Source organism: Rattus norvegicus, chromosome 12 (genome assembly GCF_036323735.1).
Source record: "Rattus norvegicus strain BN/NHsdMcwi chromosome 12, GRCr8, whole genome shotgun sequence".
In the NCBI taxonomy this organism is placed as follows: domain Eukaryota; kingdom Metazoa; phylum Chordata; class Mammalia; order Rodentia; family Muridae; genus Rattus; species Rattus norvegicus.
The window spans coordinates 14,534,066-14,559,394 of NC_086030.1; the positions used below are offsets into that span (position 1 = coordinate 14,534,066).

Consider the following 25,329-nt stretch of genomic DNA (forward strand, 5'->3'; position numbering starts at 1 on the left):
AAATGTGTGCTGGCCTCCAGTCTCTCAATATTACAAATGCATGTGTGAGTGTGTGCGCGGGCGCGTGTGTGTGCATGTGTGTAACAGTTCACACTTCAGAGTCCATGATGTAGTATCCTGGCTCTTTTAATCTACTCTATGTTTCTCCCTTCAGCTCCTGTCCCCCTCCCCCCAGCTAGTCATTCTCCTTATAACCTCGCTGTACACACACACACACACACACACACACACACACACACTCAACCCCCTCCCATTCGCTTACACTTGGTTTGCCCTGACCATGTCCTGTCAGATGCCCGTGTTCAGTCTACTTCTCTGTCTGCTCTAGACTCTTCCAGACGCCTCTGGCTGTTCTCTCCCCCTCCCTCTCATATCTACAATAAACATCCCTTCCCCCACCCCACCCCCTTTATGGTGGCCAGAGAGAGATGGCTCGTTGGTTAAGAGCACTTGCTGCTCTTCCAGAGGACCCAAGTTTGAGTCCCACAACTCACATTAGGAGTTCCCAACTGTGTCTAACTTCAGCACCAGGGAATTCAATGCCCTCTTTGACCTCAATGGGCCCTGTATAAATGAGTTACACAGACAAACATGTAGGCAGAACCATATACGTAAAAAAATAATTAAAAAAACCCCTTCACCTTAATTATACCATGGAGTGGTCATCTCAGTTTATACAGGCAGTGTACACATGTAATTCCAATATTTGAGTTGCCACTGTTGAAAGTTTGAGGCCAACCAGAACATATACTTATTTCCAGGCTAGACTGTCTCTGTTATTGCATACAGTCTTGCTGTATTTCAGGCCCAAAGTTGGGAATTAGTGGCAAGATAATGCCTGTAGCTAAATAGTAGCCCGACTTTGGCGCTAACATGCCTTAAATCTAAAACTTCTGATTTGGGGTAAAAACAAAAAACAAAGCAAAACAAAAAACAAAACAAAAAACTACCTAGACGAGCTTTAGAAAAGATCCGTTTAAGCAGTGTCAGCTGTGGAGGTGTTTTCAATCATCATGGAAACCACTTAAGCATCCTGAGTGGAACTTCAGAGGGATTTGGGGTCAGAGCACAGAGACTAGAGGGTAAAAGGAATTGGGCAGGGTTAAAAAATTTTTCCCGTATTCAAGGCTTCTCTGATTTTCTTCTTTCTTTTCAGCATATTCCAGGACTGAGTCACACCCCTAACCCTTACCCCTCTCATTTCTCATAACAGATCCAAAAGCAAAAAACAAAAAGCCAGAAGGCCCCTTTTCTAATTTGTCCTTTTCTTCCGCCAGGGACAGGTCCCAAATGTTCAAGTGGCGACGTACTTCCCATGAGTCTCTGCTCCCAGCCCCCTCAGGGGTGCGGCGCCCTTCCCAGCAGCCTTTGCGCGCGGCCGAATTTCTGCGGACAACAGGACTTCAAGATGGCGTCTATCGGTAAGTCCTCGGCTCTTACCTGGCCATGGGGTTGGAAGCCCGATTTGGGCAGAGGCTCCAGGGCCACAGTAGGGTGAGAAGGAAGCGCGGGAACTCTTGCTCTTCACCCGGGGACTTCACTGCCACCTTCCCGGAAGCGCGCTGGACACTTACTATAAGGTCCTGTGTTATCTGCCCTCGTCCGTACACTCTGCAGCGAATTTCTGCTTTGCTTCGCCTGGTCTGGCGGTGGAAGACCCAGTCAGCATGGGAAGGCTTCTATGGGCCTGAACATGCGTTGCCAGGAACCATTGGTCTGCCTCTCCACGTAGGACGAAGCTGCTGCTTTTTCCTCCTGCGCGACAAACACAGGCAGGGGCATTTGAACCTTTACCCATGGTAGCGTTTGTCCTTCCTGGAGATGATGTTCAGATTAAGGTACAGAACTAGCGAGTGCCTAGAATGGTTCCTAACACCACATTATGTTAACGTACGCCAATTGATTGTGCTTACTGAGGTGAAGTGACGTGTTCAAGGTCACCAGTCCTGAGAGAGCCTAGCCTGGGATTCAGACCTAGGTTGGCGGGACTCATGGTAAATGAGATTACCTTCCAGAGATGTCCTTGTGACAGACAAGTAGATGTTCCCTTAACACATAAGAGCAAATCTCTACACTCATTCATTGTGCACTGTTGGGATTACATGTTATTATTGTTTTTGTTATGTGTATCACGTGTGTCTAGGTATGACCTAGAATTCTGGAGCTTGTGTCCAGGTTCGAGGACAACTTCAAGGAACTCCAGTAGTCGGGCTAACTATTGCACGGTTGTCTGCCTCCTCCTTTTGAGACAGGGTTTCCCCCATGTAACCCAGACTGGGCGTAAACTTGCAGCCACAGTCGTCCCATATTAGCCTCTATCTGAGTGCTAGGATTACAGGCCTTTGCCACCATACTTAGCTTGTTTCAGTATTCTTTTTTTTTTTTTAAAGATTTATTTAATTTATATGCGTACACTGTCACTGTTTTCAGACACACCAGAAGAAGGCATCAGATCCCATTACAGATGGTTGTGAGCCACCATGTGGTTGCTGGGAATTGAACTCAGGACCTCTGGAAGAGCAGTCGGTGCTCTTAACTGCTGAGCCATCTCTCCAGCCCTGTTTCAGTGTTCTTTATCTCAGCCTGGGAAGGTGAAGGGGTGGGGTGTCTAAAAACGGAGTGTGAAGAAGCTGGGCCTTTTTGGTTCTTGGTTTTGCAAGATAGGATTTTTTTGTATAGCTCTGGCTGTCCTGAAACTCATCTGTAGATCCACCTGCTTCTGCCTCCTAAGTGCTGGCATTAAAGGCGCGTGCCATCATGCCCAGCTTGAAATTTGCAATTTTATTTAAGTAGAGGGTTAGTGTGAAGAGACCTTTGAACAAAAGACTAAAGAGTTTAGAACATGGGCTAGCTGGAACAGAGGTTAAGAGCACCGACTGCTCTTCCAGAGGTCCTGAGTTCAATTCCCAGCAACCACATGGTGGCTCACAACCATCTGTAATGGGATCTGATGCCCTCTTCTGGTGTGTCTGAAGACAGCGACAGTGTACTCATATATAATAGATGAATAAATCTTTTTTAAAAAAGGGGGGGGGGGTTAGGGATTTAGCTCAGTGGTAGAGCTAGCAAGCGCAAGGCCCTGGATTTGGTCCCCAGCTCCGAAAAAAAGAAAAAAAAAAAGAGTTTAGAACACTTCGTTAGCTGGGGATGTTAATGTATGCCTGTCATCCTAGCAGTTGGAAAGCTGAAGCAGGAGAATTGCCATGAGTTTAAGGGTACTGTATAGCAATGCTCTATCTCAAAAAACCAACCGACTAGGAAGCGCAAGGCCCTGGGTTCGGTCCCCAGCTCCGAAAAAAAGAACCAAAAAAAAAAAAAAAAAAAAAAAAACCAACCGACAAAAAGATAATTCAGTTCAAGAAAGATACTGTCTGTGTGTGCGTGCGTGCGTGCGTGCGTGCGTGCGTGCGTGGGAATTGAACCTGGATCCTCTGGAAGAATAGTCAGTGCTCTTAACTGCTGAACCATCTCTCCAACTTCATAAGAATAAGTCTTGAAAAGAAATTATTTACTTTTTTTGGAGACAGGGTCTTTCTATATAGCCTAGTCTGTCCTGGAACTCACTATGTAGACCAGGCTGGCCTTGAATCCATAGAGATCTGCCTGACTCTTTCTCCAAAATGCTGAGATCATAAAATACACGCACCACCATGCTCGGATCTTTAAAAATAGTTGTTGTTGTTGCTGTTACAGAATTTTGTGTGTGAAAGCATATGCAAGCCACAGTGTGCATGTGGACATAGAGAACAAATTGTGGAGATCAGTTCTTCCACATACCCTAGGGCAACCCCTACAGACCTGCCCTGAGATGGACTTTCAGAACAAGGAGACAGGTTGAGGTTTGCCTTGTTTCCTTCCTGTGTATGGGTTCCTCTCACCACAGGCTAATCATTACAACTGTGTGATGACTAAACGATACCGTGGGGCTGGCGAGCTGCCTCGTTGTTTAACAACACTCGTTGCTCTTGCAGAGAACCTGAGTTTGGTTCCCAGCACCTATGTAACTTGGCTCACAGCCGCTTGTAACTCCAGCTCCAGGGACCTGATACATTTGTCCTTCTGGGGCACCTGTACTCACACGTGCATCAGCACACAGACAGGTACACATGGTTAAAAATCTTTAAATGAGTGAGGCAAACATTAGGTTTTTTGTTTTTTTGTTTTTTTGTTTTTTTTTGAGGTAGAAGTTTGTTTGTTGTCCACCCTTTGACATCTCGGTCATTTTGTCTGCCTCTCCTGAGAATGAGGACTACAGGTGTGTGCCGCCGTGCTTGACCTCAGTCTTAGCTTTATGGTGTCCTGGGCTGCTCCATTTTATTCTCTCCCGAGGTCCTTCGTTTTCTTCTTTACAGTCATTCTCACCAAGCCATTAGACGTTGCTCATTTAGGAAGCTCTTTTTCTTTTTTTTCTTTTTTTTTTTTTTTTTTTTTTTTTTTTTTTTTTGGTTCTTTTTTTCAGAGCTGGGGACCGAACCCAGGGCCTTGCGCTTCCTAGGCAAGCGCTCTGCCACTGAGCCAAATCCCCAACCCCGCTCTTTTTCTTTTTTAAACTTTACTTTTTATGTGTATGTGTGCTTTAATGTGTTATATTTGTGCACAAAGTGGTTCACGTGGGGCATCCGTGTACTTCAGCTTGCTTCAACAGTTGCCGTGGTGACATGGGAGAAGTGCTTTGTTACTGTAGGATTATCCCGTGGTTTCGTTTTGTTTTTCTTTCAGTGCCATTGAAGGAGAAGAAGCTCATGGAGGTTAAACTTAGAGAGCTGCCAAGCTGGATATTGATGCGGGATTTCACCCCCAGTGGTATTGCAGGAGCCTTTCGGAGAGGTCAGTGTCTCATGGGCAAGAAGCTGAAAGCCTGTCTTAATCTGTCTGAGATTTGATGGTCTTCTGAAGAGGTCCATGATGGTGGTTCATTCCTCAAGTTTTGTATTTGCCTATCAAAAGCTGACCATGTGGGCAAGGGAAATGGCTCAGCTGGTAATGTGGACTTATGTTTGGGTTTCCAGTGCCCATGTAAAAAGCAGTGTGGGCTTGTAGTCCTAACGCTGAGAGGCAGACATAGGAGGATCCCAGGAGCTCCCTGGGTGCTGTTTAATTTGTCAGCTCCAAGTCTGGTGAGCAGCTTTGTGTCTCAGAACCTGGTGGAGAGATGGGAAGCTTCTGATGTTGACCTCTGGCCTCCACACACTTTGCTCTCACAGCTGTGAATGTGATAGTGCTCATACCATGGGCAGGCATGCATGAAAACAGCAAAGGTGAGCTCTGAGACCTTTTGGCTTAGGAAATGTTTTGCAGTGTTTTGAGGTTATAAGGCTCAAGCTGGCCTTGCATTTCCTTCAGCCTGCCTCAGCCTCCCAAGTAACGGTGCCACCATGCCCAACTCAAAGAAACTCCACTGCTGTGGACCAGTGCTTCTGTTTTAGAGGAAACAGAAAACCAGGGCTGGTTCCACACAGCTGTACTAGGAAGCTGGAAGCTCGGAGGTCTGGAAGTCAGGGTCACCTTCAGCTGTTACCACATTTGTTGGCCTGGGATACCCAAGACTCTTGTCTTAAAAAAAAAAAAATGCAAACTAAGAGACTTCTTTGAGAAGAGAATGAGTTTGAATAGTGGTGGTCCCAGCCTGTACTGTGCTCGTCCCTCAGGCACTGGTCAGACCATCCAATGGCCTTGGCCTCCTCAGCGTCCCCCATTTTCCTAATCTGGCCACCGTGTGCTACTCTTGTGACTTGGCCAGGCTGAGGCTTTCCTTCTGGTTCTGCCCCTGGAATATTCTGCCCTCGCCCCCATGTCTATCACAGCTCTCCAGGAAACCTGCATGGCCTGTGCTTGTAGCTCCCCGCAGGCAGCCCTTGCTGTTGTAACGTTGAATACCTAGCAGATCATCCCACTTTTGTTATTGTTGCTTTTGTTGTGTTGTCGGGGTCTCACTATATAGCCATGGCTGGCATAAACCTTGTACACCAGACTGGCCTGACCTCAAGAGAAGCCCCTGCCTTTGCTTCTGAGGTGCCTGAGACAGTCTCAGATAGGCAGGCCTCGAATTCAGAATGTTGCTGAGGAGAGCCTTGAACTTGTGATCCTTTTGCCTCCACCTACAATGCATATCTCACCGGACTCATTTATTTTCACTAGAGTTTGCTTGTGTGCTCTCTGGTGAGTGCACCTGACTGCATCTATTAACCCAACCCCTGACGTTTAAGGCATTCGGTGCTGTCCACAGTGTAGTACAATCAGTTTAAGTTTATCTCTGACTAGCGTGCAAATAAATAAAACTCAGACTATGGTTATTTTATTTTATTTGACCTTGACAGTTACTGGGGGCAACCCCTGATCTACTCTTCTGATTCTTTTAACCTCCCCAGCCGTGTATCCCAGGTACTTGCTGTTTCCCCAGGCTATGTGCTCAGTCATCTTCCCTCATGGCAGCTTTCTCTCTCCTCTTGTTGGTCCACCTCCTCTTCTCAGCTCTCTCCCCAAACCAGGTCACTCCAAACCCACCTCTCATCCCTCCGGTAATTGGTTGTAGCCAATTTTATTTAACCAATAGTTTTAAATCAGGGAACAAGGTATGCGCGCGCGCGCGCGCGCACACACACACACACACACACACACACACACACACACACACACGCACAGCTTGTAAACATGAGAAGTCACTTGTGTGACCTTCTGGACATAGAATTTAGCATTACAGTGCATAGCAACAAACCAAGCCTAACAATGAAGGCTTAGCCAACTAGCCGGCTACAGTGAAGTGGCCCTGACTGGGGCCTGGAATCTGGGCACAATTAAAGTAAGAGGGTTCCTAGGCTGGAGGTGGAGATAAATCAGAGCTTAGACTCACAACCTGAGCCACATCCACACGATTAAAGCCAAAGGCAGGTGCCCTGTTAAATGGGCGTAAGAGCTGGGGCTAGCCTTGGGTTACAGAGACAGAACCTCATAGGGTATTTGTGTTTTCCAACGTCACCAATAAAGTGTAGCCCACGGATCCATCCGACCCTGTGCTGTCTGTATTGTTGGTAGTGAGTGAACACCTCCTCTCTTGCAGGCTATGACCGGTATTACAACAAGTACATCAACGTTCGGAAAGGCAGCATCTCAGGGATTAACATGGTGCTGGCAGCCTACGTGGTTTTCAGCTACTGCATTTCTTACAAGGAACTCAGTAAGTACTCCGGCATGACCTGGCTTCCTCTGTTAGGCACGGCAGCCCGCCTTGTTAGCAGTGGAGCTTCAGGATGCTTCCTACCTGTTCATTCTCCCACCTGAGAGGAACTTACAGTAATGTGCTACACAGGAGACAGCTTTAAGTGAGGAGCCGATTAGGCTGAAGTTTAGTGATTGATTGGGAAGCCTGATGTAAAAAGATGAAAACTGGCTTACTCTCCTAATAGCTAATGTGAGGAGGACAGTAGGTTGAGTGCATGATCCAGGGGCTATACATTTCTGGCAAAGCAGTTGTCCCTCAGTCACGGACCTGGGCTGCTGATACCCGAGGGAAGACTGGATGGGAACATAAGCCTGTCTGACTGGGCTTCACGGCTGTTCTCACAGCACCAGCATGCCAGTCTCATTTGGACCTGGGCAACACTCGTTGTTGCAGAGCTGTAATGGATGCCTGTGTCACTGTTTGACACGGGAAGAAATTGGCCAGGTGGCAGGTCCTAACCTGCCTGGAAGAACATTACAGGAAGGATTGAGAGGATGGTGGTCTGTCGCCACCACTCCTCTGTGCTTTCACTGGATACCTGGTAAGAGACTGTTTTTCCTATCTCTAGAACACGAACGGCGACGCAAGTACCACTGAAGAGGGGTCACTGTGGAGAACACTGCATGGCCGAGTGTAACCGCCTGGCCCGCTCCGATCTGCTTAACCTTCACACCCCAACCAAGAACTAGTGTCCAATAAAAGGTGACGGGACTGGTTCACGTACTGCTTGGTGGTGTCATTGATCTGACTTGTCCAGATAGTCCAGTTTAGCTCACGAAACCTGTGGGTTCTGTACACCATGGTGCTTGGGACTGTGACCCAGCTCAGTGTGGGGTAGCATATTATCTGGGGTCTCCAACTATCTAGAGGCTGCCTCTACCGTAAGCATTGTGCCCGTTAGAGGAGCTGTGGCTGCTAGTTGGCTGATAGAGTTTGAAGCATAGGCCACTGCTACTTTGCTCTGGCTGTTCTGAAATTGACTATATAGACCTGCCTGCCTCTGCTTCCTTTTTTTTCTTTTTCTTTTTTTTTTTTTTCAGAGCTGGGGACCGAACCCAGGGCCTTGCACTTGCTAAGCAAGCGCTCTACCACTGAGCTAAATCCCCAACCCCCTGCCTCTGCTTCCTAAGTGCTGGGAATTAAAAGCATGTGCCATCACAGCTGGCTCTTATGGGTATTTTGCCTGTATGCATGTGCACCACGTGTGTGCCCACAGATGAGAAAAGATTGTCAAATCCCTTTGAACTGGAGTCACCATATGAGCTGCCATGTGGGTGCTGGGAATAGAACCCAGGTACTCTGAAGAGCAGCCAGTGCTCTTAATTACGTGTATGGGTGTTTGCCTGGGTCACTTGTGTTCTCGGTACTACAGAGGCCGGAAGAGGGTGTAAGTACCCTGGAACTGGAGCTGTAGATGGTTATGGGCACTAGAATCGAACTAGGGCCCCTGGAAAAGCAGCCAGTGCTCCTAACTGAGCCATTGCTCCAGCTCACTCCATCCGGGACATTTTAAAAAGGCTGAGGATTTGGGGTTGGCCTTTCTGCATGAGGTCCACCCGCCACTGGTAAAATGGCTAGAGTTAAACCTAGTGAGTGAATAAGTGCTGGCCTACCTGAGGCAAGCTGTGGCTGTCCCTGCAGCACTCTCCATTCCTGACTTCAAGATGTAAGGCCAAGCTACCAGTTGCTTATGGGAGTGGGGGTCCCCAAAACCAATGGCACTAAGACACGGAAGGACCCTGCCCCAGTTAATCTGACTGGTAAACAAAGATGCCAGTAGCTGGGGTAGAGAGACATAGGTAGGGGTTAGGCTTCTGGGGCTTGGGACCAAGAGGGCCACCATGCCCTGGGAGAGTGCAGGGGGGATAACCAGAACAGCCATGTAAAAAGGCCAAGAGCAGCCGGGGCTGAACGTTGAAATTAGTAATAATGGGGTTACAATAGAAAGTAGATTCTAATGACATGGAGGCTAGGCAGAATAGTCTAAGGTAGAAGTAACCCTGCTCCAGGATTTATTAAAAATAGTTTATACAGCAGGAGAGAGGAGTGGAGAATGCTCTCTGCATGGAGTCTATATGAATAGGGGTTAGAGCCAGGCCTGGCTCTGATCTGGTTTGATGACTAGGTATTATCAAACCTAACGTGAGACAGGACCCAAAGGCCCTTCCTAGCAGCAGTCACTTCTCTTTGTGAGATCTGTGTCTGCCAAAAGGGACAGTTCCCCTGGAGTCTCGTAAGTAAGGAAAGAGGCTTAAAAACAAGCTTTTTAATCAAAGTATTCTCATAACTGAACTTGGATAGGCCCACTTGCCCAGCAGGTTGCAGGTGATGGGTTCACATTTTCTAGGCTCAAGGATGGGCGGCCTCTGCATGCCACAGGTGTCTGAGTGGCAGCATGGAGCTTGCTGGGCAGGAGGTAGGCGCAGATCAACTGGGTCAGCTATTTAAAGGTGGTCTCCAGCACTGGCCAAAGGGGCACTTGAATGAAGCACTGTCACATAGGTGCCCCACAAGCAAGCCCAGAAAAGCAGCTCAGCCTGGGGAGCCTGGCGCCTCTCCCACAGTGAGGGCCAGGCCAGGCAGAGGGTGCTCCACGTTTGTCAGGAAGGGCTCCCTTGTTCAAATCACATTCATAGGCACAGCTTCAGACGTCAGCAGGACATGGAGAAAGCAGGCTGACCCGGCCACAGCCCCACATGACCCACCCATCCTCTTTAGGTGCTGGTGTTTCAATGAGGCCCTGAGGGGAATGGCCAGCTGTCTTCCACCCAGGACCACGCATAGGCCTCCCAGCTTCTCTCTCCCCAACAGGGCACTGTGCAGGAAGTCCAGAAAAATAACTCATAAAATAAAAAACGAGGCACTGATGTCCAGGCAAACTCTGGCTCAGGGGACCCACCTGAAGCACATGGTCCTTCTTTTAAAAAATTATAGCAAAACCAAAGGACAGACATGGCCCTCGGAGTGAGCCCTGACAGGTATGCCTGCAGCTCCAGCCGGAGTCCTGCCAGTCCTACATTCAGCAGCTAAGTGCATGCTCCCAACAGCGGGCCCTCAGGCTGCTCCACAGTGATGCCAGCTGCTGCTGTTGCTGCTGTCACTGTCCACTGAGAAAGGCCAAGTGCCCTTTGGTGCATCTGTTGGCGTAGTGTCCTTTTTCACCACACTGGGAACAGGAGGGGAGGGAATAGAAAAAAGCATGAGCGTTTATGTTAACTAAAGCAGTGCCCACCAAATAGCAGCCTGTGAGGAAGCTGGGAAGAGGCCAGGAGGCTGACACGGAACAGCTCCCCAGCCCCACCACACCTGCACTGGGCCCAGGCCTGCCCAACAGGGGCTTTCATAGCACCAAAGAGCTCCCCCACCTGCCCCTCCACAGGGCAGGACAATCACCTTACCTCTGAGCCAATGTCTGGGGTTCCTAGAGAAGACAGGAGGGACCAACCGGACAGAAGCCACCAGGCTCCTGCCCCAATTCAGGGAGCTATTGCTGAGGACACAGAGGGTAAGCTCTGCCTGAAGCCTCCCTCCTGGATCTTGCATACATTTCAAAGCTATCTGAGGGCAGGCTTTGATCACAGGGCCAGAGCAATCTGATAATCTTTCAACCTGGAGTGGTGGGGCTGGCAGTGTCACCTGACAGCTATCACTGATCTTAACTTGGCCCTTTCTGTAGTGCTTGCCTGAATAGCCTTGGTCTAGCAAATGGACAGGAGATTGCAAGGGGCCACAACTCAACACAAACTTTCTATCAGGTTCCCATGCCCGTGTCAACTCCATCCTGGCTTCCATAGTGGTATTCTGTCAGCATCCAGTGTGTGCTCTTGGGGGCTGGCTGGCTGGCTGGCTGGCTGGCTGGCCCACTTGCGAGAGCTTTCTCTCTCCCTCCCACACGCCCCCCCCCCCCCCCCCCCGCGCCCCGGACAGTAGCTGGCCTTGAACTCAGAGATCTAACTATGTGTGGATGAGTGGTCTAGACAGCAGCCAGGGAGCCCTTGGGCTGTGTGACGACCAGAAGGAACCAGGAAGCCCTGCTGCTAGGACTGGGCACATACATCTGTTAGGGTCTCAAATCTGAGCGGCTGTGTCATAAGAACACTGCTGCATAATGCTAGATGGGAGCAAGATGGCAGCTAGGCTGCATTAGAATGCCATCTGTGAAAAATTACCAGGAAAGCTCTGCCTCCCAAGCTCCACACATGAACACACCCATTCTTTTACTTTGAGTTTCCTTTAAGCAGTTGCCTTCCCTTCCCCTAGGGATGTAAACTCCGCCATACAGCAATGCCTGGTTGTGTGGCTCTACCCTAGGCCATGCCTTACAATGTACACAAGCATCTTACAGCTCAAACCACTAGCACACAGCAGTGCCCGTGGTTATCAGACAAGACTGTTCCCATTAGTACTGCTGTTAAGAACAGAACCATACACAGTCTTAGCCGCTGTCGTGAAATAAGCTGTGGTTATGTAGCCACTGAGAAAGGGCAGGCTTCCCTGCACGGTTGTAGAGATTCATCAGTAAGCAGAAAGCAAGGCTGCGTACCTCCAGCAAGGCTCAGTCGCGGAAAGAAAGAGGGTGTGAGTTAGGCTCGCTCCAGGAGTCCACGTGCATGCTTGTGTAGCTAGTTCCCTCTAGGGTTTTCTCTGTGTATGTGCGTGTACATATGAGTGTGTGTACATGTGAGTGTGTGTACATGTGTGTGCATGCTTATGTGTGTACACGTGAGTGTGTGCATGTGAGTGTGCATGCTTATGTGTGTACATGTGAGTGTGAGCATGCTTGTGTGTACATGTGTGTGTGCATGCTTATGTGTGTACATGTGTGTGCATGCTTATGTATACATGTGAGTTTGTGTGCATGCTTATGTGTGTGCATGTGAGTGTGTGCATGTGAGTGTGTGTGCATGTGAGTGTGAGCATGCTTATGTGTGTACATGTGAGTGTGAGCATGCTTATGTGTGTACATGTGAGTGTGAGCATGCTTATGTGTGTACATGTGTGTGCATGCTTATGTATACATGTGAGTTTGTGTGCATGCTTATGTGTGTGCATGTGAGTGTGTGTGCATGTGAGTGTGTGCATGCTTATGTATACATGTGAGTGTGTGCATGCTTATGTGTGTGTACATGTGAGTGTGTGTGCATGCTTATGTATGTGTGCATGTGAGTATGTGTGCATGCTTATTTGATTGTCCATGCAGGGGGCACCAAAGTGATATAGTCTCCCTTTTCTCTACTGAGGCAGGGTCTCAAATGAACCTACAACTCACTGATTGGCTTACTTAGCTCCAGGGATCTTGTCTCTTAATGATCTGGGCCACGCCCACCTAGCCTTTATGTAGGTGCTAGGGATCCAAACCAGTCTTCAGGACTGCACAGCAATCGCCTGACCCTTGGAGCTGCCTGTGTCTCAAGCCCTCCTAGTCTAGTTCTATGGATGTCACTGCTGGTTTGCCATGTAGGACATTTCCCAACACGTGATTTCTGTGATTTTTAATCACAAGTTCATCCCTCCCTCAGAGTATGAGGGGCCTGCTCCTGTCGGATGGCAGTGCTACACCCTCAAGCTTTAAACTTTTCAGCTCTCATCAAAGATGCAAATGTAAGCCCAAACTCATGTAAGGAGTACCCAGCAACCACAAATTCTCACGAGATTCACCGAGAGCCTTCTTGTACAGGCTAGGATGTGTTCCTAACCCAGTTCCTATGGCCATGGACCCAAAGACTTGTCCTGTTCCTTTGGGATGTGCACATGGCTGTTTTGAGCGTCACTCTACCCTTTTTGAAAACTCGCTTCACAGCACAGTGCTCACTGAATAGCATGTGCGCACTTTCCTCCACGCTGTCTGGGCAGTGTAGGAAGCAGGATGGCGACTAGCCCACCACCGTGGCCTACCTTTACTCTCCTAATCAGCAATAAAAAAAGCATTCTTCCTGTCCAAAAACAACATCTGTGGAGTGAGGGGATGACCACCGACTGAAGACCCTGCCCTGTCCCCCACCCCACCCCACCCCTGGGACTCACCTTGTAGCAAGTGACTTGCTCCAGCGGCCGGGGTCCCCGGTTGCCTGCACTGCTGTTTTGACTCTGCATGACCCCAATGACCTGCGGGGCTCTCTGCTGATTGGGAGAAGAGTTCTGACTCGTTAACTGGATCAAGGAGGACGACCTTTGTAATGGCGGATTGTTACTTTGCTGGAAAGAGTTACACAACACGGTTTTACTGCGGAAAACACGTGCACGCGGACTACCAATGGGGACAGGAAAAAAAAGAGGACGGGACCTCTCCTGCATAATCAGCAGGAAGAGGGCTTCCGCAATGGCCTGCCCCAGGAAAGTGGGCCGAAAAGAAAGTTCTGGTGATGATGACAGGAGCTGCTGTCCGAAAAACACCATGCAGACACACAAAAACGAGAACTAAAAGTAGAAAAGAAAACATGGAGAGACAAGAGGAAGTCTCTGGGCAGTGGGGTGAGGGCATGAGCAGGCCTTACTTTTGTTTCTGAGGTTCTAGCTTCAGGTCAGGATGAACGCTTGGTTCAGCCAGTTGTTTAGCAGCCTACACGGCGAGCAACAGTCACAGAAAAACAGTTGGAGCCTGACATGCTGGCCTGCAGTCTAGGGGCTGAGAGGGCCCTCCTCTAGGAGTCACATGGAAAGGGGAGTGTGGTTCTTAGGTAGGGATTCCAGAACAAGTCCACCTCCAACTACATGGGATCTTGGCTCTGACCCAATGCAATATCAGGTAAGAGCTAGGAACCCTGAGGCTGTCAGCTGCACCTATGCCAGGACGGTCTGGCTTTCTACAGGAGGTCTGATTTGCTTGGTGCCACCTGAAGGTAGGGATATGTGCAAGCCCTTCAGGGTCCGGCACTGGGAAGGACTAAAAGGGGACGTGGCACCGGACTTAAAAGCCAGTCAGGCAAAGTGAGGTTTCAGGAGGACAGTTAGCTTATGCAGAGGCCTGCTGGAGGCCCCACTTGCCATGCAGGCCAGACCTTCCTCGGGCCCAATGCACCACTCCCATCTGTTAGCCCAGGGTGGCCAGAACTACTGTACATCCATCCCCATGTACATCCATCATCCATGGCATTTTCCTTTTTTTGTGCTTAGGGACACACAGTGACTCAACTGTGGGTCTGGATAGTCCTTTATTCCTGTTTGTGACAGGATCGTCCCCACAGGAGCCATGCTGGCACTTGCCAGAAATCTGCTCCTATGTCTGCCACTGCTTGGCAGTGTACCCTCAGGTAAATCCCTCCCTCTGGGAGGACAAGCTTCTCCCTTGTAAAGGGAAGGTTCTGACTCAGAAGCAAGAGCAGCCAATGCTGGCCCAGTCCCCCTGCTCTTGTTCCCAGCTCCCAAGGCAGACACCACTGAGCCACAACTGCACAACCCCACATTTACATGGACCCATCTCCCACCCACTCTGGGGCTCACAACCCTTGATCTCTAAACAAGAAACTGCTTTGTCCTGATTTTTCTGTTGGAATAAGAGGGCACATCCCTCTCTCCTGCCTCCCCCTTTGCCCTCCTCACTAGTGGGGTCTATAGTAGACCTCACACAGAGTTGGTAATAAGACCATCTTGGCAGGCCGGTGTGGCCAAGGAGCAGCAGGGTACGATACCTTTGTTGGAGGCTGTGTCTGCTGTGGTAGTGGGGGTTGTTCAGTGGTTCCCATGGGCAGTTCAAATCGAGGGCTGGCCAGAAAAGAAGACACGAGGAGTTAGGGCCAGGTAATGTTTGGAAAAAGCACACTTAACCTGCGCAAAACAAAAGCAATTCAAACTTTGGGACACAGGGCAGGACTAGCACAAAAAAACTGATGGTGGAGCCTTTGGGCAAGAGCTGTTCTAAAAGAAGGCACGGCTGTCCTGGTCCTTGTCCTGTGCAGGAGGGGACATGTACAGAAGCCCATGTAGCCCAGAAGAGCATGGAAACCTCTACATGATGTACAGAAGCACTCAGTTCAAGCAGGTATCGTGGACCTGAGAGATACAAGTTCCTCAGGGCTTTCATCTAGGAGCAGGTGGCTACCTGCCTTAGTAAGGCAGGGACCACAAGACAAACCAGACAAACTTTACAACTTCTGCAAGTTGAGTAATATGGCCAAAGCACCAGCAGAAAGGCTCTCTACAGTCCCTACGTCACTTCAGACAGAAGCCCAGTACCACAACTGCCACGTGACACATGTGTCCTAGACCCTCACGGTCAATGTTATGGACCTAGAAGAAGGATGCCAATCCTGTGGGATGAGAAGAACCCACCTTCAGAGGTCCGAATGACTTTACACTTGACCAGGCACCATCAGCCACCAACAGCAATGACTGATCCCTGAACCTAGGAGTCTGTATGTGGGAAATGCTCATTCTCTCTCCCACCTGCCTTCTGTCCATGTACTTCTGTATATGGAACACCAAGCTCAGGACCAACAGGGGTGACTCCCTAATTCCCTAAGCGGCTTACAAGGTACTGTATGAGAGCTGTTCTAGTACACAGGGCCCATAGCATCTACCAGTGACTCTGTGGATTCCCCAGGGGTCACAGCTCACAGAAGGCTAAATGCTGGGCTGCCTTTGGGCTCTTGAAGCACAATCAGCAGCAGCAGCAGACACAGCAGTAGCTCGTCCCCACCTCCCAGTTCTACTCAGACCATAGGGAGGATGCCACCTAGACTCAAGCCCAGACCATAGGGAGTTCTACCCAGACCATAGGGAGGATGCCACCTAGACTCAAGCCCAGCTGCACCTAGGAACCACTCAGAGGGCAGCAGCAGGGTTGTTACCAGGATACTCACTGCATGAATTTACATGATGGTCCCTCAGGGCAGAATCCAACAAGGTAGTTCACACAAATGACTCTCCGGGTGTGCCGATGCCTGCAAAGGGGACCTGCAAAGCCCGGCATTCAGGTTGTTCAGACGGCCTTTCAGTGAGGCAATGCCTAAGTGTCTGTCCCATTACAGTCAGAGCCTTGTTGAGGCTGCTGGAGGTACAGAGCCACAGTGTGGCTTCAAATGCTGGCTTCATGTCTTATTCATAGGGGACAGTGTGCTGCACTCTCCACACTGAACTCATCCAAACTGTAAGTGGGAACTCCTCACCACGGCCTTCCTGGGAGGTTTAGGGTAATGAGGGTAGGAAAAACCCCACAGCGGGGATGGCAGCGCCCACCTGTAATCACAGTGCTTAGGAGACTAACAGAAGAGCACTGAGTTTAAAGCCAGCTTGGGCTATACAATGAGACCCTGTCATAAGGAAAACAATAGATCAAAAACCTCACTGGTCACAGTGGGTCAGGTTTTGCTGAGCCAGGAAGAGCAGGGGAAACTGTCCCTAAGAGGATCTAGCTTTGGAGAGGATCTAGCCTTGGGATCGGTGAGCCCGAGGAGGCCTGCTGTCACCTACCATGCTTACAGAAGCCACGGTCATACCAAGGGCAGTCCTTTATCTTGGATTCAGGGTCGATGTGCAGGAAGGGGCACTCCTTGTTGCTGCACTCCCCTGCAAGAAATGTGTACATATGGCCTCATGGAACTGTGCTGGGACTGTCTCCCAAAACAAAGGCATCAGGTGGTTCTAGTGTCCAGGACCGGCTTGCTCATGGAATAGCCAAGGGCAAAGTCTGTGGGGCTGAAAAGTCCAGCCTTCACACACATCACTGCCCCTGGAAGGTTACTAGTACAGCTTGGCCTGGGACATCCCAAGGTAGTGCGAGACTAGATATTTTAAGTGCATCTATTGGGACCAGGAAATCACTATTCTGCCAACTCTTTACACCTATGAGCACAGAGAACGTCTGAACAACTCTAATGTTTAGGAGAAACATTGGGGACTATTGGGGAGATCAAAGCTGGGTCTCTGTTGTGGCAAGGATAAGCCTTGCTATGACAATGTGTTGACCAGCACCTGTCAGGACATCAGGCTGGCTGGACCCCTAACATGAGGATGCACCTCCAGGCTGCCCTCTGCAATCAAAGCTAACACATTCTACATACAGTGCAGAGGAATGCCCAGCCCTCTTGCTTAAAGACCCCGTGATCCTCAGCTAGCCAAAATGGCTTCCTGCTGCCCAAGAGGAATCCTCAGCCTCTACTGGACCCTTCTTAGCCTCCAGCTTAGGACTTCCCTCAGGGACTTTCCCAGAATACTCTGCTCAAGCCAATTCTGAGGTGTGTGTCATTACTTCTACTCATTTCCTTCACACTATTTTCCATAACCAACTCCCTGTTATCTCCCTAGTTTTACCAAATGCCTGAGTCTGGGCCACTACAGCAAGACTCTAGCAGGCAAGGAAAGGTCTACCCTTTTAAGACCTAGAGGGTTCCCCACACAAGTGTGTGCCCATCTGTCAGCAGCTGCAGCAGCTACACAAGGCAGACTACTCTTCACGGTCAGGCAAGTGAAGGGCCCATCAGAGACCTGGGAGCATGCTTGGACTGTGGCTACTAGTATAAGAGGGACACCCCCCCCCCCCATGACAGCTTGCGGAGGGTGGCCTGTCCATGCTGCTATGTGACAAGGTGGGAGATGGTAATGGTATGGGTGTGGCAGATGGGACAAACTTAGAAGGAAGCCTGCATCCCATTTCTGTCTGTGTATTTTGACCCCCTCAGCTTATATGCTTCAAAACAAAACAAAAAACAAGCAAGGTTAACACCAATAATAAATACACATCTCAAAGAAAAGGAGGGAGGGAGGGAGGGAAGGAAGGAGGGAAGGAGGGAGAGAGGGAAAGAGGGAGGGATGAAAGAGAGACAGAGAGAGGGGGGGGGAGAAAAGGGAGGAAGGGAAGGAGGGAAAGAAGGAAGGAAGGAGGGGGGGAGGGGAGGGGAAGGGAGGGGAGAGGAGGAGTCAGCACCCAAAGCCAAGCACTTGGGGGACTCAGTGAGGCCGGAGGGTCATTGACTACTCAAGACCACTCAGATCTACACTGTCAATTACAGACCAATGTAGGGTACGATGCCAAGACCCAGATTAAAAAACACCAAAAACCCGTGATAGTAAAACAACCAACATCTCCTCTAGTAACAGTGCTGTGAAACTCAGCTCTCCACACAGCCTCTGGAAGTCTTCAGACTTCTTTTTGGCATGCATGGGGCCTAGAAACATAGAAGCCCTTGGGCTGACCATCAGAACCTCTTGAGATGCCACTAATGGTAGACCAGAGAAGATCCCTGGGGACTGAGTTCAGTACCTTGCTTCTCTAGTCAGGCCACCCCAAACACGAGGGGCCTCTTGATCTCTAATCATCACTCAAAGCAGTCTTAATTTCACGGGAAGTGTAGGTTCACTTCTACCAGAAGACAGTCAGCCCTAGACTTGCTATTCTGAGCACTGCTGGGATAGCCATGCTATTGTCTAAAATCACACTCCCAGAGAGGTGGCAGAAACTCAGGCCAGGAGATGTGGATTTCAGGGGTAAGGCTGCCATGAGGAGCGAGTTTCCAGCCAGCTTCCATGCTTGCTCACTGGGATTGTTCACTCAACATCCCAAAGTGCTCCAAACTGTAAAGTGCCACAGGGACTTACATGAAGTTCTTACAGAGAGCAATGACGCCCTTACCAGCTCGGGATGCCAGGTTCTGCCCAAGCATTGCAACGATGGCAGAAACAGAGAGCAGCCAAAGCCTCCCAGGACTCCACCCGACTTACCGAACTTGGAGTAAAAGTAGCACTCTGGCATCTTGGTCATGTCGTATTCGTGCAAGAACTCACACTGGTCCCCTTTCTTGCACAGTCCTCTCAGCCAGTGTTTGCACACAACTGTCTTCTCGCCACTAATGTGGCGGAATGGGCACATGCCCCCTGCCGGAAGAGTGAAGAGAGCTAGATACAGGCTCAGGTGGAAATGGGCCTAGGGAAGCTGGAGAGCGGTCACCCACATTTCTCTGACCCGCCCGGAAGCAGCAGAGTTGTCTCTGGAGGAGGAACGCAGATCAGTACAACGCCAGCAGAGAATGTCTTGCCTATTTGTGTACCACGTGTGCCTACGGTGTCTGCAGAGCCCCTGAAGCCACAGTTACAGATGCTTGTGAATTGCTATGTAGGTGCTGGGAATTGAACTCGGGTCTTCTGGAAGAGCAGCTCTTAACCACTGAGTCATCTCTCGAGCCCTACTTCAAATAGATAGCCATGTATTTGAGTTTAAAGTGTTTTGAAAAAATACAACTAGAACTGCCAAGTATGGCGACATACACTTTTAATCCCAGCAGTCCAGAGACAAAGCCGGTGGATCTCCGTGAGTTTAAAGCCACTGTGGTCTATACAGTGAGTTCCAGGGCACAGGGCTACAGAGCCATGCCTTGTCTCAAAACAATGGAAATAACAACAAAATACTAGAATACCATGTCATTATTTCACAGACATTGGTATTAAGACAGATATACATGAATAAGCCTCAAGTCAGGGACAGTAGATGAACTGATTCCTAAAACAAACCAAACAGCTCTATTGGTGCTTGGTACTCAAAATAAAACAGTGGAGGAGGCAAAAGAAGCTTATAGGGTAAAGAGGGTCATTAGCAGAGTCCTGAACCCCAGGCTGGCCATGTCCTAGTCAAAGTGCTCTGCGGCCTCAAGATGGCAATCAGCTTTATCACTGAGGAGCTGTGGCAGACAGGGGCAGGAGCAGTGTCCTGCAGCAGGGTGTGTCCCACCCAGAGGGGAGAGGGCCACCCTCTGTGAATGGAATGGAACGGAGGGCAGCTGAGAGTGAAGCTGTGACGAAGAAAGAAATGCTCTCCGTCTTCACTGTCCAGGACAGAGCAGCCAGCAGTCTCACGAGTTAGCAGCAGCTGGCTGAGGATCTACTCTTTAAAGTTTAACTCGTCAGCATGTGTGTATGGCTGCCGACTATGGGACAGCTAGAGTGCCATGAATTAAGATTGCCTTTTAGCAATAGCTGGATGACCACATTCCTGGCGGAATTTCAGGAGCCCCATAGTGTGTAGCACATATTATCTGGGAAAATGGGGTTCCCTTGTGGGAGTCTTAGTCTCACTAATAAAAGTTTAGAAGATGGACTAAAAAGAAGCCTGGGACAATTTTATTAAAGTTTGAGGGAAAAAAAACCCAACAGGGCCCAGCCTGCTACTATGTGTGTAGTTACCTAATAGTCAGAGGGCAGAAGAGCTGAGCAAACATGGGAATGAGACCAGGACCCAATGAGGGAATGACGTCCTGACCAGAAACCATGAAGTCAAGGTGCCTGGCCCACCTCCAAGGTCTACTGCTTCACCAAGTAACTGCACTGTGGAGAAGAAACTCAGTGACTAGCCCACCCATCAGAGCGTCCCTTGCTCTGGGTCTGTGCTCCCTATTCAAGCTTCTGACACACGCGGTCCTGCCCACAAATACCTATGAATCAATGGATAGCTAGGCTCACATAGTCTCTGTTGAGGCCCAGTTAGTGTTGGCCAGTCTTTGACTAGGAACAGTGAGCTTGCATACACTGAAAAAAAAAATCTGTCATCAGACACTGGGCATGGCTACATGTAATTCTGGGACCAAGAGAAGTTCCTGAAAGCCTCTATGCCCACCTCTTCATGACAAAGAAAAGTAACAAAAGAAGGCAACCTTTAAACTAGGCAGGCTCAGTCTGTATTTAGGTTTTGGGTATCATAGTCCAAAATCCTTCTAGCTATCTAAGCCACAGCTTCATTTAGGAACATTTATCTACAATACAACTGAAGGTAGGAATATAAGCAGATACCCAGCGGCCTGTGAATCTGCTAGAGGGCAAAGTAGGGGCAGGGTATAGCTGGAGTTTCCAACCCCAATAAGCCCATGTAAAAACTACACAATCCAGTTATTATAATTGTAGGCTATCAGCCTAGACTGGGCAGAGCTAACATTATACTCATTTATTCCCCAGCTACGAGACTCCTTGCTATTTATTGTTTCTCTTGGCCGGGTGGTTTGGATCCTCATGGCTTCCTCCTCTTCTTCTTCAGTTCTCTCCTTCCCCTCCTGTCCTCTTCTCCTCTCTCCCTGACCCCACTCTCAAACCTCCAGTCCCATCTTTCCTCCACTGCCTAATCTCAGGCTCTAGCCTTTATTAACTAATTAAAATAAAGAAAAGCTCATATAAAATCACCTAGACACACAGTAGACTGCTCATCAAAAACAACCGCCCTTTAAAGAAACAAAACTAACATCAAAATATAAGTGATGTCAGACAACTCACAACACAGGGCACCTCGAGGGGATGTGAGGAGGACGGCAAGGGTTTCTTACCTTTGCCACAGGCCGCTTTCAAAAAGAATTCACAGACAGCAGCCCCCGACTCTGTAAAGGAAAAGAACCAGTTATCTGCTAAAGCTGGGTACCGATGGAGGAGACCCTTAGGACCTTGAATCCAGGATGAGTGAACTGGCAAACAAACACCACGCCTGGCGTGGTGGCGTAGCCCAGAACTCAAGAGGCAGACACAGGTGGGGCTCTGAGTTCCGGCTGGGGCGACACAGTGAGACCCTGTCTCAAAGCAAAAGATACTTCTTTCAGTGAAACTTGTGAAACGTGACTGTATTGTGGGACTAAACATCTGAGAACCTCCTGGAAGCCAAGAACTTTCAGGACATTTAAGAATGGGTGGAGAGGGCAAGAAGGAACACAAGATCAGAGAAATAATTACCCCCAGCTCAGACCTCCCGAGGGGGCTAATTTACAGGTATATTAGTATGAGGCAGAGAGAGGGAATGGTTTCACAGGAAATGACAATCACAGTGAGGCCTCTGAGCAGGGAAGATTCCAGGGCAGGCAGGCACCTCGTTAGACATTAGCCTAGTGGAAGAATATAATCAAAGGTTGAGTGGGCCAGCCCTCAATATGCAATGTCTACATGGAATTACAAAGGAGCACAGCCATTCATCCCCAAAGGGCGGCCAACTCTGAGAGGGCAGGAAATCTACAGACACAATGTGGCAGCAGTCAGTGAGTCCAGAAACTCACCAGCCGTGACTGTAGAACAAATCTTAGATTCATAAATAGTTTTCACTGATTCATCAGTGTGCATTTTCAGAAAATGGTAAACTTAAAAAGCAAAAACCAAAGATGGCGGTTTTTTCTGTCTCCCCCCCCCCCCCCCCCATGGGGTTTCTCTGTGTAACAGCCCTGGCTATCCTAGAATTTGCTTTGTAGACCAGCCTGGCCTCAATTTCAGAGTCTGCCTGCCCCTCCCTCCTGAGTGATGGGTTTAAAGGCACGAGCCACCACCAAGTGGCTGAAATGACATTTCTTTTTTTTTCTTTTCTTTTCTTTTTTTGGAGCTGGGGACCGAACCCAGGACTTTGCGCTTGCTAGGCAAGCGCTCTACCACTGAGCTAAATCCCCAACCCCTGAAATGACATTTCTTAAACTCACTCATGTACCTCCTCTCGCTAACTTCCAAGAAATTCAGTGGCTTCACAGAAGCAGGCGGGTTTTGCGAGGCCAGAGTTAAAGTGGAAGAATACAGAGAAGGGCATGATGGTGGACACTGGTGGATCCCAGTACCTGGGAGAAGAAAACCGAGGCAGGAAGATTTCAAGTTCAAGAAAAGCTACAGGGTATATTCTAGGCCAGCTGTGGTTATATAGCCATAAAAATAAGTAAAACAAAGGCTGGTGATGTAGTTCAGTTGGTGGAGTGCTTGACAAGTGTCTTAGTTAGAGTTGTACTTCCTGCAACAAAGCACCACGATCAAAAAGCACATTGTTCATGACCAAAGGAAGTCAGGACGGGAACTCACACAGGGCAGGAACCTGGAGGCGGGAGCTGATGCAGAGGCCATGGAGGGGTGCTGCTTCCCCTGACTCGCTCAACCCAGGGATGGCACCATCCTCAGTGGGCTGGGTCACTAAGTGAGAAAATGCCTTACAGCTGGATCTCATGGAGGCATTTCCTCAAGGGAGGTGCCTCTCTGATGACTCTAGCTTGTGTCAAGTTGACACACAAAACCAGTCTGTACCACACATATTCACAAAGCTATGGGTTCGGTCGCCTGCACTATATACGCTGGAAGTGGAGGTGTAAGTAATTTTGACACTTGGGAAACAGAGAAAAGGAGAAGCAGGAGGTCAAGCATCCTTGGCTACATAAGGAATTCCAGGCCAGCCTGGATGATCTGAAACGGTCTCAAAAGCAGAAAAAAACAAGACAAAGAAACATAATCTAATAGTTGTGATCTTTCTTTCTATTTAGAAGTTAAGTTAAGTTAAGTCTTGCTTCCTTTTTGAAAGTCAGAAATCCCAGTCACAGGGATTGGGAGGATGGATAAGAACACATCCTCAAGGCAAAATTTACATTTTTCAAAGAGCATCACAAGAGGTTCTGGAGCCTTGCTGGGCTTTGACATACCCAACACACCACGAACAAGAAGTGAGCGCCGAGGGCACCTACCAAGTCTCGAATTGAGCTTGAGAGACATCCATGCTCATCCCTGGCTCTCCAAGGGAGACTCTGGCTACTCTGTGGGTTCTTTCAACTTCTACCCTTCTCCACCCCTCTTCTTCCACCCTTTCAACCCCCTAAAACTAGACAGGAGAGAAAAAAAGGGGTGGAGGAGGAAAGGTGGGGGGGGGATGCCATTGTTAGACTGATTCCTGCTGATTAGGGGGCATTGAGTTCCTTGGGGCAAGTTTGATCTTTGCTGTCAGAACATCTGATTTCTTGTTTCTCCTCTTGTACATTTAACAGTCCACAACCAACCAACAACCCATACTCTTGGGGTCCTAGCATTTATATGCCCTCTTACAGAGTCCCCAGAATTCCAAATGTCACACAATCACAAAAAACTACCTGCCACTGGCTGCATCACACCCCTGCTAGAGCACAAAGCAAACCAGAGTCAGCAGCCCCAGATCTCACACCTGGAATTAAAATAAACGTATTTCGGGGTTGGGGATTTAGCTCAGTGGTAGAGGGTAGGTAGGTAGCTCAGGGCCTGGGTTCGGTCCCCAGCTCCGAAAAAAAGAAAAAAGAAAAAAATAATAATAAACGTATTTCTATTTCTGTGTTTTGTTTTGTTTTGTTTTTAAAGAAACCAAAATTCTCACTACCTGTGCGCACCTGCCTCCACAGGTCTGTGGATCTGTGGTGTCCAGTGGGAGTTAAAGAGCCACCCTCCACAAATGTTCCATGGTCTCAAGGCAGGACCATCAAATCGAGTAAAAGCCTAGTGCTAAAGAGTAGACATATGTGCAAGGACGACCTGACCAAAGAGCTCAATTATGTCTGAATTGAAGCGGCTCCCCAAAACGTTAGATATACCCCAACCAGATGGGAAAACCATCACGTGAAGGACAGTAAAGGTAACTCGGTCTAAGAGTTCCCCAGGGGCTTGTGTTGGGGCGGGTGACTCGGAGGTAGTGTAGGAAGAAAAATGGACAATTCCAGGACAAGGAAGGATTTCCCAGGAGTTAGACTCAGGCAAGCCTGGAATATGAGGGTCTACTTGGAGTCCTCGACAGTGAGAGACCCTCATACTCTTCTAACGCCTAGGTCTGTCTAAAGTGGAAAGGAGCACTCTAAGAGGTGGAAATGGGGGACATTCTAAGACTTTGCTGAAGTTGGAGCAGGGTGGGAGAAGGGAGTTCCACTTCAGGATAACACGCGTTCACTGAAGAATTACGCGAACAACCGACACAGTCCTGCAGTCCCGAGGATTGCCACGGAGCAGTCCCAGGATCCAAGGAAAGGTCTCCCGAGTTCAAGTGCCGGGAAGTACCAGGACGGAAGCGGAGGAACTAGTGAGGGGCCCAGGGCCCGGGGTCCACGGCTCAGGGCCGGAATAGCCTCTGTTCAGAATCAAGAGTCGCCCACCCGCCGGGCCCCACACTCACTATCCATGCCGGGGAAGGGCAGCGGCTGCGCCCCGAGCTGCTGCTCCACGGCGATTTCCAAGTCGAACTTGATGTGATCCACGCTGGCGATTATTTCCTGCATGGCGGCGGCGGCGGCCTCGGGCCCAGCTCCCCCTCAGGTCTCTCAGCCACTCTCCGCGCTTCACACTACCTCTCCCTGTCCCCTTCTCGCTTGCCGCCGCCGCCGCCGCCGCCGCCGCCGCCGCCTCCCCGCGAGGAATGCCGGGAGCGCCTGAGCCCGCGCCGGCCCTTTTCCCCCATCCAGACT

At 49.4% G+C, this 25,329-nt stretch overlaps 3 protein-coding genes across 6 annotated transcripts in view; 1 reads left to right on the forward strand and 2 right to left on the reverse strand.

The window, feature by feature from the left end:
• Hint1l2 (histidine triad nucleotide binding protein 1 like 2) overlaps positions 1-25,329 on the reverse strand; it is an 865,401-nt gene that overhangs the window by 751,805 nt on the left and 88,267 nt on the right. The window lies entirely within an intron of this gene.
• Positions 1,370-7,942, forward strand: Atp5mf (ATP synthase membrane subunit f). The gene is made up of 4 exons (NM_001271117.1): positions 1,370-1,421; positions 4,720-4,827; positions 7,058-7,174; positions 7,788-7,942. Exons 1-4 carry the CDS (start codon positions 1,409-1,411, stop codon positions 7,814-7,816), a joined length of 267 nt encoding a protein of 88 aa, NP_001258046.1. The 5' UTR covers positions 1,370-1,408; the 3' UTR covers positions 7,817-7,942.
• Positions 9,471-25,285, reverse strand: Cpsf4 (cleavage and polyadenylation specific factor 4). 4 transcript variants are annotated; one of them, NM_001012351.3, is made up of 8 exons: positions 25,041-25,285; positions 21,457-21,507; positions 18,875-19,027; positions 16,628-16,723; positions 16,018-16,111; positions 14,848-14,920; positions 13,244-13,336; positions 9,471-10,385 (listed from the first exon to the last, which is right to left on the reverse strand). In NM_001012351.3, the coding sequence occupies exons 1-8, from the start codon at positions 25,141-25,143 to the stop codon at positions 10,317-10,319; spliced, it is 732 nt and encodes a 243-aa protein (NP_001012351.1). In that variant the 5' UTR covers positions 25,144-25,285; the 3' UTR covers positions 9,471-10,316. The 4 variants fall into 4 exon arrangements, with proteins under 4 accessions (NP_001012351.1, NP_001388045.1, NP_001388044.1 ...); NM_001401116.1 differs by having other exon boundaries at positions 13,244-13,339; NM_001401115.1 differs by having other exon boundaries at positions 13,244-13,414.

Coding starts and splice junctions, on each gene's coding strand:
- Atp5mf (NM_001271117.1), top strand. Junction 4,828..7,057: donor TGCAGGAGCCTTTCGGAGAG/GTCAGTGTCTCA, acceptor CCTCTCTTGCAG/GCTATGACCGGTATTACAAC. Junction 7,175..7,787: donor CATTTCTTACAAGGAACTCA/GTAAGTACTCCG, acceptor TCCTATCTCTAG/AACACGAACGGCGACGCAAG.
- Cpsf4 (XM_063271252.1), bottom strand. CDS start 25,143: ATGCAGGAAATAATCGCCAGCGTGGATCACATCAAGTTCGACTTGGAA. Junction 16,724..18,874: donor CTACTTTTACTCCAAGTTCG/GTAAGTCGGGTG, acceptor CATTTCTTGCAG/GGGAGTGCAGCAACAAGGAG. Junction 16,112..16,627: donor CCGTGGCTTCTGTAAGCATG/GTAGGTGACAGC, acceptor CGGGCTTTGCAG/GTCCCCTTTGCAGGCATCGG.